This window comes from Tetrapisispora phaffii, chromosome 13 (genome assembly GCF_000236905.1).
Source record: "Tetrapisispora phaffii CBS 4417 chromosome 13, complete genome".
Taxonomy (NCBI): Eukaryota; Fungi; Ascomycota; class Saccharomycetes; order Saccharomycetales; family Saccharomycetaceae; genus Tetrapisispora; species Tetrapisispora phaffii.
Genome location: NC_016532.1, coordinates 107,837 through 122,646, shown reverse-complemented (window position 1 = coordinate 122,646; position 14,810 = coordinate 107,837). Strand labels below are relative to the sequence as shown.

Sequence of the window (14,810 nt, the reverse complement as noted above, 5' to 3'; positions counted from 1 at the left end):
CTACTGCGATATACTCCCGCGGAAATAACAAGAACATGTCGGTCTGTAAAATCCGCCAGGGCTTCAACAGCCGTAACAGAGGGAACCTTATTTCCGCTTTTTCGTTTTACAAGCCGCATGCGAACAGGACAACCCTAAAGAACAGGACACAGAACAAGAGGGTTTCTCCCACAGCCATTCTTATTTCCGTCCATCTGAAAAAGTTCAACTTTCAAATATCCCAGATGCACAACAACACACAACAACACACAGCAACATACACCTATAAATACTCAACTCACCATCCAATTCGGGTCTATATTTGTTTCGCTGTGTGCTTTTAATGGCAATTACCATAAAATTTTTATATTACACATTACTTCCTAAATAGTAATAATGCTCACAAGAATCTTATCTCATCTCATATATAAATAAGGAGTTGTTTTAAAAAATTATCAGTATTGCTTCTGTTTGCTATCATAGAGCATACGTATGTACTGAAAGAAAGAAAAAACGCAAGAAAAATAGTGCGTTAGTTAGAAAAGAGACTAAACTTTACATATAACTATATCTATTTATATTCAAGCTGCTATGTCATCTTTTGTAAGCTCGGTTCACAGTAATAGTGCATCCGTTGCAGATGCTGAAGAATCTTTCAAAGGCAACAATAGCGATGACGTGCTGGCTGCTAGAACGTCAGGTTCTTTCATAAGGAGGACCTTATCTCACAGATCATCTGTTGTTATGAGCGATGATGCTATGTCTCAAGTCCAAGATTTGGCAAGAACCTTATCTCATAGAACCACAAGAGATGGCCCAATAGAAGATGTTTTACATGAGATTGAGTCTATGGCTAATGATGCTGAAGAGTTCGACGCTAGGAAAATTTTTTCAGATATGGTCAGAGGTGCTAATGAACAAGGCATTCATATCAGAAAGGCTGGTGTGATTATGGAGAAAGTCAGTGCTGAAGGTGTCGATGCTTCCACTGTGGAAGGTACTACTTTTGGTGATATTTTGTGTCTACCACTAACTATCTATAAAGGCATTAGAGCAGCAAAACAGAGGAAAATGAGGAGCATTTTAAATAATGTCAATTTACTAGCAGAACCAGGTGAGATGGTCTTAGTATTAGGAAGACCAGGCGCAGGTTGTTCCTCGTTTTTGAAAACTGCTGCTGGTGAAATCGATCAGTTTGCAGGTGGTGTTGTAGGCGATATCTCTTACGATGGGATTCCACAGGAAGAAATGATGAAGAAATTTAAATCTGACGTCATATATAATGGTGAATTAGATGTACATTTCCCATATTTGACTGTCAAGCAAACTTTGGACTTTGCAATCGCTTGTAAAATTCCTGCAAAGAGAGTTGATAATGTTCCAAAGGAAGATTACATCGCTGCAGTGAGAGATCTATATGCAACAATCTTCGGCTTAAGACATACATACCAAACTTTTGTTGGTAATGATTTCGTAAGAGGTGTTTCTGGTGGTGAAAGAAAGAGAGTTTCCATTGCTGAAGCTTTGGCTGCTAGAGGTACAGTTTACTGTTGGGATAATGCTACAAGGGGTTTAGACGCTTCGACTGCTTTGGAGTATGCACAAGCTATTAGAATAATGACCAATTTACTAGGGTCCACTGCATTAGTCACGATTTATCAAGCTTCGGAAAATATATATCAAACTTTCGATAAAGTTACCGTCTTATATTTAGGTAGACAAATTTATTTTGGTAAAATTGAAGATGCTAAAGTTTATTTCAAAAAAATGGGTTATGAATGTCCACCAAGACAAGCTACTGCAGAATTTTTAACTGCTTTAACTGATCCAAACGGTTTTCACATTATTACACCAGGTTATGAAAATAAAGTTCCAAGAACTCCAGAAGAATTCGAGACTTATTGGGAAAATTCAGATGAATTTAGACAATTACAAAAAGATATCGCTGACTATAAGTCAAAAATAGATATCGAGAAAACAAAGGCTTTATACCATGAATCCATGGATCAAGAAAAATCTAAATACGCCAGCAAAAAGTCTTACTTCACAATTTCATATCCTCAACAAGTCCAATTATGTGTTAAGCGTGGTTTCCAAAGAATTTACGGTGATAAAACCTCAACAGTTATCAACACCGTTGCTGCTATTGTTCAAGCATTTGTCACAGGTTCATTGTTTTATAAAACACCATCAGCTACCAACGGTGCTTTCTCCAGAGGTGGTGTCTTATATTTTGCATTGTTGTATTACTCATTAATCGGTCTAGCAAATATTAACTTAGACAGTAGACCAATTCTACAGAAACATAAAGCATATTCGCTATATCATTTGTCTGCTGAAGCTTTCGCCTCTACCATTGCTCCTATGCCATTTAGATTGATAGGTTTGACATGTTTCATCATCATTTTGTATTTCTTAGCTGGTTTACATACTTCAGCTGGTGCATTCTTTACCGTTTACCTATTTTTGTTCTTATGTTCAGAAACTATTAATGGTTTATTTGAAATGATTACATCCGTTTGTGATAATTTGGCTCAAGCTAATTCTATTGCTGGTATTTTAATGATGGCTATTTCTATGTACTCAACATATATGATTCAATTACCTGCTATGCATCCTTGGTTTAAATGGATTTCTTACGTTCTACCTATTAGATATGCTTTCGAATCTATGTTAAACGCCGAATTCCATGGAAGACGTTTAGACTGTGGTGGTACTTTAGTTCCTTCTGGTGCAGGTTATGAAAATATTGCTTCTGAAAATCAAGTTTGTGCCTTCACAGGTTCTGTTGAAGGTCAGAGCTATGTGTTAGGGGATGACTATTTAAAGGCTTACTTCCAATACGAATATAAACACACATGGAGAAATTTTGGTATTTTATGGTGTTTCATCATCGGTTACTTTTCTATTAAAGCTTTTCTTACAGAATTCAAGAGACCAACTGTTGGTGGTGGTGACGCGTTGGTCTTTAAAAAAGGTTACAAACACCCAAACAGCAACACCGCAAATGATGAAGAAACTCACGATAAATTAAACTTATCAGAATCAAAGGAGAAATATATGACAGGTTCTTCTTCATCTGAAGATGATGGTACCTTTGAAGGTTTAGAAAGTACTGGTACTTTTGTTTGGAACAAGGTATGTTTCACAATTCCTTACGATGGTGGTATGCGTATGTTATTAGATAACGTTTCTGGTTTCTGTCGTCCAGGTACTATGACAGCCTTAATGGGTGAATCTGGTGCCGGTAAGACAACATTGTTAAACACTTTAGCTCAGAGAAATGTTGGTATTATTACTGGTGATATGTTAGTGAATGGCAAACCCATTGATGCAAGTTTTGAAAGACGTACCGGTTATGTGCAACAACAAGATGTTCATATTGCTGAATTGACAGTTAGAGAATCTTTACAATTTTCTGCTAGAATGCGTCAACCTCAACATCTTCCAGATTCCGAAAAAATGGATTATGTCGAAAGAATTATTCGTGTCTTAGATATGGATGAATATGCTGAAGCCCTAGTTGGTGGTATTGGTCGTGGTCTAAACGTTGAACAAAGAAAAAAGTTATCTATTGGTGTTGAATTAGTCGCAAAGCCTGATTTATTATTATTCTTGGACGAACCTACTTCTGGTTTAGACTCACAATCTTCTTGGTCGATTATCCAATTATTGAAGAAACTGGCTGCTTCTGGTCAATCTATTTTATGTACTATTCATCAACCTTCGGCCACTTTATTTGAACAATTCGATAGACTATTATTATTGAAGAAGGGTGGTCAAACTGTTTATTTTGGTGATATTGGTGAAAACTCGAAAGATTTATTAACTTACTTCGAAGATCATGGTGCTAGAAAGTGTGAACGTAAAGAAAATCCAGCAGAATATATTTTGGAAGCTATTGGTGCCGGTGCAACTGCGTCTGTTAAAGATGATTGGCATGAAATTTGGAAGAATTCTTCCACTTATAAAAACTCTGAAATTGAAATTAACAATATGATTAAGGGTTTAAGCGCTAATGCTAATTCTGATGGCGAAGGAAAAGCGGCACAGAAATATGCTACTTCTTACTTTTATCAATTTAGATATGTCTATTTCAGAACTGCCACGATTCTATGGAGAGATTTGAATTATATCATGTCTAAATTGATGCTTCACATTGTCGGTGGTCTTTTCATTGGTTTCACATTTTATAATGTTGGTACTACATATGCAGGTTTACAACATGCATTATTTGCTGCTTTCATGGCTATCGTTATTTCTGCTCCTTCTATGAACCAAATCCAAGCTCGTGCTATTGCTTCAAGAGAGCTATTTGAAGTTAGAGAATCTAAATCTAATATGTTCCATTGGTCTTTAGTTTTGATTACACAATATATGAGTGAAATTCCGTACCATTTAGTATTCTCCACTATTTTCTTCGTTTCATTATATTTCCCGCTAAGAATTTTCTTCGAAGCCTCAAGATCAGCTGTTTTCTATTTGAACTACTGCATTCTTTTCCAATTATTCTATGTTGGTTTAGGTTTAATGGTGTTATACATGTCACCAAATCTACCATCGGCTGCTATTCTAATGGGTCTAACTTTGTCTTTCTTGATTTCTTTCTGTGGTGTTACACAACCAGAAAGATTAATGCCAGGTTTCTGGACTTTTATGTGGAAGGCTTCCCCATACACTTACTTCGTTCAAAATTTAGTTGGCATTATGTTACATGAGAAACCTGTGATATGTTCTAAGAAAGAATTAAGTTACTTCAATCCTCCATCTGGTCAAACTTGTGGTCAGTACTTAGAAAGGTTCCTAGAAACCAACACTGGTTATGTTTCCAATCCAAATGATACCGCTAACTGTGGTTACTGTATTTACTCAGTTGGTGATGAATATTTGACTTACATTGGTTCAAGTTACAGTTACCTATGGAGAAACTTCGGTTTCTATTGGGCTTACATTGGATTCAACATCTGTGCCATGGTCGGTGTATATTACATTGTCCATGTCAGAGGTGTCTCATTCATATCTCCAGAAAAAATCTCCAAGTTCTTAAAGAGATTTAAGAAATAGCGATATTAATTTCAAGAAAAATAACGTATTCATCATTCAATAATCTCATTTGTATTGAGTGACTACTGATAAAAAAGTCTCGTCAGTAAAAAAACTGACATTTATGAACAATAATACCCTAATTTACATTAATGTTACAATTTTTAAATAAACTTACATAATAATAATAATATCAACAACAATAATATACAATAAAATTTACTTTAACTTGAACTGATTATCGAGACTATATGATGTGCCGATCTACCAATGAGATGAATATAATCGTGTCTACTATTTCCAATTATTCAATTGTTAATACTTTTGCTCTTTTCTTAGAAGTTCGAAGTCTCGAGGAAAAATGAAACGATAATCTTGACATCACCGTGTCACTACATTCATGCATAAATTTGACCAGTTCCTGCGCAATTTCTTAGCAAAATATTTCGAAAACCCAAGAATGCGATTACCCGTTTTGAACGATAATAGATCTCGCTGTGACCTTCCATTACATCGCTACGGTAAATTCTCTACAACATTCTTGTAATTTTATGATAACAAACAAATTCCCATATAAGTTTTATTAAGTATTGGTCGATGGTATTATTATGTAGCTAGGGTTTCAGAAATGGCTCTTCCATCTCATCTCGACAAAATTTTACAAGATACTTTTTTTTCATTAGCAGATTATTCTTAGTCAATAGTTGTCACTGTTTGTCGACTATCAACAATTCGATTCTTTGATAGCATAGCATCTTCTGTGATTCTCTTATCGGCAGTAGTAGAAACAACCACAGCATATATATTTATAAACAAATAAAATTTTTTTTTCCCGATGACTTCAGCATTAGCTAAAGACTATATTTTATGTATATAAGTAACTGATAATATGATTCTTTGTATAATGAATAGTTACTTCAGTTTTATTCTCTTTATATGCTTTTAGTTATGGGGTACATGTGAATACATGTTTATATAAAATTATTTACCGGCAGATATTTTAGTCAATTCATCTATTTTATTTATGTTCATCCTTGCGTATGGTGTATACATCGTATTATATTTAAAATACCATTCTTTTCTGTTTGTATATGTCTTGCCTAGCTCTACAACTCTTGCTCCATCATGAACAATATATCAAGTGGTCATAGTTTCCATCAATCGTCTAGCACAGATAATAAATTCGAATATGAATCCTCTAGTAAAATGAAACAGAGGAATGAACTCGACAGCAGCACAGCAGATACTATAGGCACATTTACTAAAACATTAGATGATATCAATTCATTCGAAGAAGAAAGTGACACTGAATACGCTTACACTACTATTCTCGAGCAATCTTCGAAATGGGAAAGGTTCTATTACGAATATATCGTTGCGGATAAATCCACTATTGGGATACCCTTTCTGCACTCGTTCATGTATAATCATGATTTAAGACCAGTAGAAAAAGCAAGAAGGGTATGGTCTTGGTATAATTACTTATGGTTTTGGCTAGCAGAATGTTTCAATATCAACACTTGGGAAGTTGCAGACACAGGTTTACAATTGGGTTTGAATTGGTGGCAATGTTGGATTACCGTTTGGTTAGGTTACTCATTTGTTGCCATCTTTGTTTCTTTATCGTCAAGAATTGGTGCTGCTTATCACTTATCATTCCCAGTATCCGCAAGAGCTTCATTTGGTGTGTATTTCTCTTTATGGCCTATCATTAATCGTGTTGTTTTGGCGATTATTTGGTATTCGGTCCAAGCTTGGATTTGTGTGACACCAATATCACTAATGTTACAATCGATATTTGGCACTGATTTACCAACTAGAATCCCTGATAATATCAATCAAAAGAATACAACAACATATGAGTTCATGTGTTTCTTCATTTTCTGGGTAGTAAGTTTTCCATTTTTATTAGTTCCACCACATAAAATTAGACATTTATTCACAGTTAAAGCATGTCTGGTTCCTTTTGCTTGCTTCGGTTTTCTAATTTGGGCTGTTAGAAAAGCTGATGGTAAAATTGCATTAGATCACCTAACAGACTATAAACCAACAGGTTCTGATTTTTCATGGGCTTTCATTAGATCAATGATGACATGTATGAATAACTTCTCTACTCTTACTGTCAATGCTCCTGATTTTTCAAGGTTCTCAAAAACCAAAATATCATCCTTATATTCACAGATGTTTGCCATTCCATTTTTATTTTCTATCACTAGTTTGATTGGTATCTTAGTTACTGCTGCTGGTTATGAGTTATATGGTGAAAATTATTGGTCTCCAGTTGATGTTTTACAAAAGTTTTTAGATGATTCTTTCTCAAAAGGAACCAGAGCAGGTGTGTTCTTGATATCTTTTGTCTTTGTTATTGCCCAATTAGGTACAAATATATCTGCCAATTCGTTATCATGCGGTACTGATATGTCTGCGTTAGTTCCAAAATTCATTAACATTAGACGTGGTTCCATGTTTTGTGCATTTATGGCTTTATGCATATGTCCATGGAATTTATTAGCATCATCAAGTAAATTTACTGCTGCATTGAGTGCATACGCAATTTTCTTATCTTCCATTGCTGGTGTTCTAGCTGCTGATTATTTTGTCGTCAGAAGAGGTTATATTAAACTGTCACATCTTTATTCAAACCAACCAGGTTCATATTATATGTTTGGTAATAGGTATGGTTTTAATTGGAGAGCTTGCGTTGCATATTTCTGTGGTGTCGCACCTAATTTACCAGGTTTTATCGGTGATGTTGGTGCTCCTCAAATCACTGTTTCTGAAGGTGCAACTAAATTATATTACTTAAGTTACTGGATTGGTTGGTTTGTTAGTTTCTTAGTATACATCACTTTATGTTATTTCTTCCCAGTTGAAGGTTCTCCAGTTGAAAATATTTTGAAAGACAAAGGCTGGTTCCAAAGATGGGCTGACGTAGAAGATTTCGAAAAGGCCTGGATAAGAAACTCTCGTAAAGTGGATTTATATGACGATGTATCCACAATCTATGACCACGAAGAAGAAGAAAAATTCTTTTAGAGACTTATCAAAAAACCCTAATTTAACATTAATAAAATCATCAAAAATATTTTATTCTAATGATACGATATCCCAAGCCAATGAAAATACATTATTGTTCATAACATGCATTTGAGTCGTTACTCACTAAATAAATTTTTATCATTATATATAGGTACTTATACATATGTATGTTTACATGTTAATATCTTGCATATTAAATTTTTAAATTATTCATAACTATACAACTTTTTAATTAATATCAGTTCCTTATTTTATTAAATATTACTGTCTAATTTTATATGATCTTCTAATTTCATTAATTTGATATTCGAATAATCAAAAATACCTTCATCATCTCCATGGTTGTCTTTCGTTTCTCCATCGACAGCTCTAGTGTCTCCCCAAGAGAAGTCATCAAATTTCCAATACGCATATACTGGGATAACAAAATTCCAAATTGGAAGTGCCAAAATATATACTCCTAGCCACATAATGTAAGAGATCCTTGTTGCTGTCACCACAACTAGTATACCAGGTAATCCTAAAATTAATGCTAGCAATACCAAAGTGATGACGGGTGTTGGTGAGGAAGTGATAGAAAAAAATATTATGTACATTGTGAAACAAATAGCCAATGGAAGAACCAAAGTTCCAATTAATTCAATTAAAATGAAGAATTGCATTGAGAAACAGAATGTTCCACATAAATCTCGAACCAATACAAGTTCAAATAAATTATGTATTGTAGAGTTTACCCAACGTCTTCTTTGTGATAATAAAACTTTAAATGTGTCAGGCACCATAGTTTTACATGCAGCCTTAGGGACAAAGACCATTTTCCTTCCAGAGTGGGTTTTCAGTAAAAGTGATGATAAGTAACGATCCTCACCGAGTAATAGCAAATTTTTTTTATGTAAGGTATTTGTTACATTATCAGAATACTTTTCGACAATGTCAGGATTTATCAATATTGGCACCCAGAAGCCCTCTGTTCCTTTTGGAGCTTTTAGTCTATACATCGAAAAACAACCTGGTAAACATGTTACTGAACCAAAAACAGACTCAAAAGCTTTTGTTTGATGATGAGATATGTAATATTCAAAAACTTGAATCATTGTTACCCATGACTGTGCTTTATTGACTATTTTAGTCTCACCACACAAACCCATTATAAGTGGATCTTTAATCATCTCTGCCACCATATGAGATATTGAGTTTGGGTAAACTTTTGTATCTGCATCCACCATTAGTATTAGTTCATAAAATGTTGCGTTTGTGCCTGTTATTTGCCAAATACCTTTCAGTAAATGATATTCCAATTCTGTCATACGTTCATTAAATAGTAGTTTCTGGAAAAAGGACATCATTAACACTTGGGAATCACGCTTACCTCTGTTTCCAGGCTTAACATCTTGTGATTCTTCTGGTAATCCACATTTAACTATAGTCACCATTGGTAATCTTTTATCTTTATTTTTAATATCATTGCCTTTATATCTATAATAACCGCAATATATCTTTGCCATATTGTGTCTCCTTCTTCCTGTTGCAACAGCAATATAAGAACTTGCTTCTACATCTGTGGGATCAATCACAAAATCTTCCATCATACTAATGCAGATTTCTGGTGTCGTTTTATCATTATTCGAACCCTTTACCAGACCATCACATACTACCATTAACAGTTTATGAGAACCTGGATAGTCTGTGGCTGTCAATGAATCCAAAGTGGCCTTTATACCTTCTGCTTCCTCTGAGTAGCAAGTGACAAAACATACTGTGTACACAAGGGGAAAGTTAAACGGTGTGAAATATATATCTGGTTGCACTAAAGCTTTCTTGTGAATTAAAGACTTTTCAAATTGTAATTGAGACGTGCTTCCTTTATCAGAAGGCACTAAACTGATTGAAGAATTAAGCCCATTTAAAAAGGAATTTGTTTTTAATAGACATTGACTGCTGCTACTAACTTTGTGGAAGTGGTCTTGTAATGAAATAGTCGTGTAACCCTTAACTGATATGTCAATATTATCATCGGTTGAAGGTTTGTTGTTGACATGTTTAATTCTTGAAAGGTATGGAAAATGTTTTTCAACCTTTTCATTAAATTTAATTGGAGTCTCAATTTCGAAATCATTATTACCTTGATCATCGTTATTATTTGAACTTCTTTGGATATTATTATTTAAATTCTCTTGATCTTGTTCTAATGTATTGTTCGACCACTTTTCAATATCTCTTAATTCTTTAAGGAAAGTTTTATTATCTACTTTAGAGACACCTTGACCCTTTGCAATAACCCACTTGAAATAACAGGCAAAGAAAAATTTACTGATGACAATGCTTAAAATAATGACTAATGATAGATATAGTACTACATCTGCAATTAGGCATCCCACTGTTTTTGAATCAATAATGCCAACTTTTGTTATTTCAGTAAGACAACGTAACATCCTTTTCTGACCCTCAGAAGTATATAGCAATGACAGATCATAACCTTCTAATTTTAATGTTTTTATTTCGTCAAAATGAATGGGATAGTTCAAATTATATCTATCTAAATAATCCAAACGACTCAAATCCAACACCTGACCGTTTACAACTACCAACTTATTTGATTGTTTCTTCAAATCCTCCCATTTATATGTGACAGTAACTGATGAGTTCATTTTATAAAATTCTTCTCTTGAGATATTTGATGTATGACAATTCCATCCATCAAAGTGACTTTCTAATTCCATTTCATTTGAATATTCAATAAGTTCTCCAACGTCGTTAAGAATTTTACAAGGATAGTACCACGCTAGATCTCCAATATCATTATGTGGTATTGTACAGTTATCTTTAGGTGTAATTAATCCTTTACAATTTCCATTAACGTTCTGAAACAAAAAACTGGCATCATAGCCACCATAATTATAAGGTTCACCCATGAAGTTGGTAGTTTGAGAGATCCCTGGTACAACGATATGATTAAATAGTTGAAGATTGAAAGCCTTACCATGCATTAGTAATGTATCAGAAAAATTGTCTTTGTGATCCCTAGTGTTCTCAACTGGAGAGCAGATTGTTCTATTGAATCCAAATGTCAGAAATGATACAAACAAGCCTAAGAACAAGATAATAGATAGGAGACCTATCTTCTCTCTCCAAGCCACTCTCCTTCCATGTTCTCTCATACCACATTTAGCTAAAAGAGCTGCTGGAATCCAAAATGTTAGTAAATAACAGTAAAACAGCCAATAATTAAATCTTGCCCTAGCATCACCTGTATTTGCGAATCTACCAAATTTTTGATACCAGCGTAATCTATGTTCACTAACTCCATTCTCCGCTGAGTTGCTATCATATGCTGAATTATTATCCAAGGTCTCACTTTCAGCATTATTTGTGGCATCTGAATTTCCAACATTCATTTTAGATTGTTAATTAATTATCTTATTTTACCTCCATAAAAATGATATCGAAGATCCTTACTCTTTGGTTGGTTGCTTAAGAACTTTGACAACAAAAGTTTCTAGCTATATATAATGTACAAAACTATAACTATAACTCTTTAAAAAGTATATTAATAAAACCACAACAAATATGTTTGTGAAAGTAAAAAACGATTTAGTTAATAATGCAAATATAATGACAGAATTTAATTCTGTGTCACCCCATGGACGCTTACAGCGCAAACACCGATAACAAAGCTGGAATGACCCATAACGATAATTATATATTTAGTCAAGCACTACTCATTGGTTAAATGATTAAAGTTATTATATATCTTTATTGAATATACTTAATATACAGAATCTCAATATTTGAATTTATTTAAGTGGGGGGTATATAATGCTAATTTGAAGTTAAGGATAGTTCTAAATTCTATTGTCTTTAATTGGATGTGTTGAATACTTTAATCGATGGCATTTTCATATTAATAGAACCTCCAATGCTTTCTCTTTTATTTGCAAAACTAACAATAGCACGTAAATATTTCATGAATAAGAAAGCCATAGAACCAGTTACTCTAAATAAGGCTAATGCAGCGACTGACCATAGGATAAATTTCAAGTATTTATTATTAGTTTCAGTTGGAGAATAGACTTCGATGATAGCCATGATCAGTATTAAGTTACTTAACATCCATACCATCACAATTCTTGTTCTAATATCTCTGTAATAATCGTTACGTTGTAGCGACTCATCAACTGTGGTTTCTTCGACCTCAATTTCTTTCAAACGACTCTTAATTTCAAGGAATTTTTTGTCAACTTCTTGTGGCCAGTCTGTTTCAACAATTTGTTTACCATCTGGACCTTTGACAACAATAGCTTTCGACAGAGGTTTCGATTCAACACCAGATCCCTTTGTACCCCAAGAGACATCATGTGTATTACAAAATGCAAAAATTTGTAAAGTACAAGTAAATGCAGGTAGTGTAAAAAAATACTGAATGGAGGAAGTAATCATGTGCCATGGGTCTAGATACATAATTGATGCAAATGTGTATAAACCATACGTTGAGAGCAATGAAACCACTATACTTAAGAAAGTTCCATAAGTTTCCGTATTCTCATTCAACGTCATAAAAGCAAATGTAAAACCACAAATTAAAGAGTAGATTGCACAAATAGTTAATATAATTAAAGATGTCATAAACAACCACTTACCACCTTGTGGTCTATTACCCATTGAAATGATAAACAAACTTGCTAAATCACAGAATATTAAATATTTGAAAAAAATAAATAAAACATCACCATGTTTAATAACATCGTTTAATGAACCTGCTAAATAATAGAAGGTTAAAACAAAATTACTAATAGAAAACCAGGAAAATAACATTTGAACAAATTGATAAAAAAATTCAATGTGAAGCATTACCTTACGAGTGAAGGAATGATTAGTCTTCCAAATTTGGTAGAAATGTAATTGCGCATACATAGCTGCAAAGGTAGCACCATTTAACCAACGTCTTCTTTGAGAAATAAATTCGGGTATTTCTTCTGGAACATCTGTCTCACCTTCGGCTTCTTTAACATACTTCAAAACCCAACTAGCATTTCTTTTGGCAACCAATTCCCAACATAGAATTCTATCTTCTGCCAGGTACATGTTAGCTGTGAAGACATCATGGTCTCTACCTTCCTGTGTCTCACCTAAGAAATATGAACGTAATGGACCGGTACCATCTTCATGATTTTGCAGAGCACGATATCTGTATGCGGATAAAGCACCTGGCAAGACAGAAATATAACCAAACATACTTTCTAATGGTTTATCTAAAATATTAGAAATTTTATATTCAAAATTTTGTGATGCAACTAATGGATTTAATAATTTTTTACCATATTTGCCTTTCATAGTTGTGATTTGACCAGCTGCACCTGCCACATTTGAATCCATATCGAAAGCTTTCCATAAATGATATACTGCGGTATCATTCAACTTAGTGCCAACATCTACCAACATTACAACATTTGGCTGTAACACAGGCGAGAAAGCATTGAATAACCAACGATGTGAGTTAATCTTTTTCTTATTTTCTTCTTTCAAACAGAATACAAATTGAACAGGAACTATATCTTCAGAAACGTAATCCAAATCTTCATTTAAGGACACTTGGGTTGTTAATTCAAAAATATGTGCCTTCACTGGGTCACCATTAACAGATGCCTTGGCCATATCTTCTTGGTAGACACCTATAGCTGCTAAATAATCAAGCGAACCTGCATTAACCTTCGATCTACCATCAGTGACCAAGATAACAGTAACTTTTTTCCAACCATTTGGACCCCAAACTGTTGATTTTTCACGTTTACATAAATGAGCAATATTTCTCATAACAGAATGGAGAGTTCTTGCCAATGCATATTTATCTTCATTGTACATTGTAATACAAATTGCAACTTGACATTCTCTATTCATTTCGCTGGATCGTAAAGAGTATCCCTCATTAACGAAATCATCGGCCTCAACGGTACATGCTGTATACCTCATTTCAGTATACTCTGGAGAGTTTCTTTTGGGAAGGGTATCCAGTAGACCTCTTGGAATTGGGTTATCCAATCTCAAGATTGCTTTACTCGAGGGAGCAGCGATCACAGGTCTACTCCTACTTTCCGAATTAGCACGTCTGACGTAGTCTTTACGGATAGGATGGTTAACTTCATATCTCGTTTCCTCAAAAGTATCACCTGAATAAACTGTATAAGATTCACTTTCAAAGGATTTCCTAAATTTCTCATCAGTCTCAAACGAACTAGCTGCTGTAGAGGCCATTGAACCAGAATATTGTGAGTAATTTCTATTGCTGTTTCCAAACAAGTTATTATTCTGTTCCCTTGGATTGGTGCTGTCTGGATAGTAACTAGAAGTCATATCAGCAATATCATAACTGTGATGTGCTGGTTCATTGAATTGAATTATAGTGTCGCCTGGTCTAGATGGAGACTGTTGCATATTGGCTTGGAACCTACTGGCTACTGGGGTATTATTTGCACTATCCCTATAGAATTGAGTTCTATGACGTCTGTCTGGGGAGTATCTCATAGCAGCTCTGGATGGAGAAGGTGGAAGCCCTTGGAATTGGTTAGTTTGGTTGTACTCAGATCCATCGGCAAAAGGGTCTTCGCCGCTGTTAGCCTGCCAATTACTCGTCTCTTCGCTTGAATGAGTAGAGAATCTAGTTAAATTTGGTTTATTAGGAGATCGAATAGGAGAACCATTGTTTGGATCAACCATGAATGGGTTTCTTGTCATAGCGTCTCACTGAATTTCAC

At 34.4% G+C, this 14,810-nt stretch overlaps 4 protein-coding genes across 4 annotated transcripts; 2 read left to right on the top strand and 2 right to left on the bottom strand.

Moving 5' to 3' along the window:
* Positions 1 to 570: 570 nt before the first annotated feature.
* Positions 571 to 5,043, top strand: TPHA0M00640 (pleiotropic drug resistance family ABC transporter; the record flags this gene model as incomplete). Its single annotated transcript, XM_003688025.1, has 1 exon — positions 571 to 5,043. One exon carries the CDS (start codon positions 571 to 573, stop codon positions 5,041 to 5,043), a length of 4,473 nt encoding a protein of 1,490 aa, XP_003688073.1.
* Positions 5,044 to 6,147: 1,104 nt separating this feature from the next.
* Positions 6,148 to 8,058, top strand: FUR4 (uracil permease; the record flags this gene model as incomplete). The annotated part of the gene is made up of 1 exon (XM_003688024.1): positions 6,148 to 8,058. The coding sequence occupies one exon, from the start codon at positions 6,148 to 6,150 to the stop codon at positions 8,056 to 8,058; it is 1,911 nt and encodes a 636-aa protein (XP_003688072.1).
* Positions 8,059 to 8,315: 257 nt separating this feature from the next.
* On the bottom strand, positions 8,316 to 11,456 carry TPHA0M00620 (uncharacterized protein; the record flags this gene model as incomplete). Its single annotated transcript, XM_003688023.1, has 1 exon — positions 8,316 to 11,456. The coding sequence occupies one exon, from the start codon at positions 11,454 to 11,456 to the stop codon at positions 8,316 to 8,318; it is 3,141 nt and encodes a 1,046-aa protein (XP_003688071.1).
* Positions 11,457 to 11,919: 463 nt separating this feature from the next.
* On the bottom strand, positions 11,920 to 14,790 carry CHS2 (chitin synthase CHS2; the record flags this gene model as incomplete). The annotated part of the gene is made up of 1 exon (XM_003688022.1): positions 11,920 to 14,790. One exon carries the CDS (start codon positions 14,788 to 14,790, stop codon positions 11,920 to 11,922), a length of 2,871 nt encoding a protein of 956 aa, XP_003688070.1.
* Positions 14,791 to 14,810: the final 20 nt, after the last annotated feature.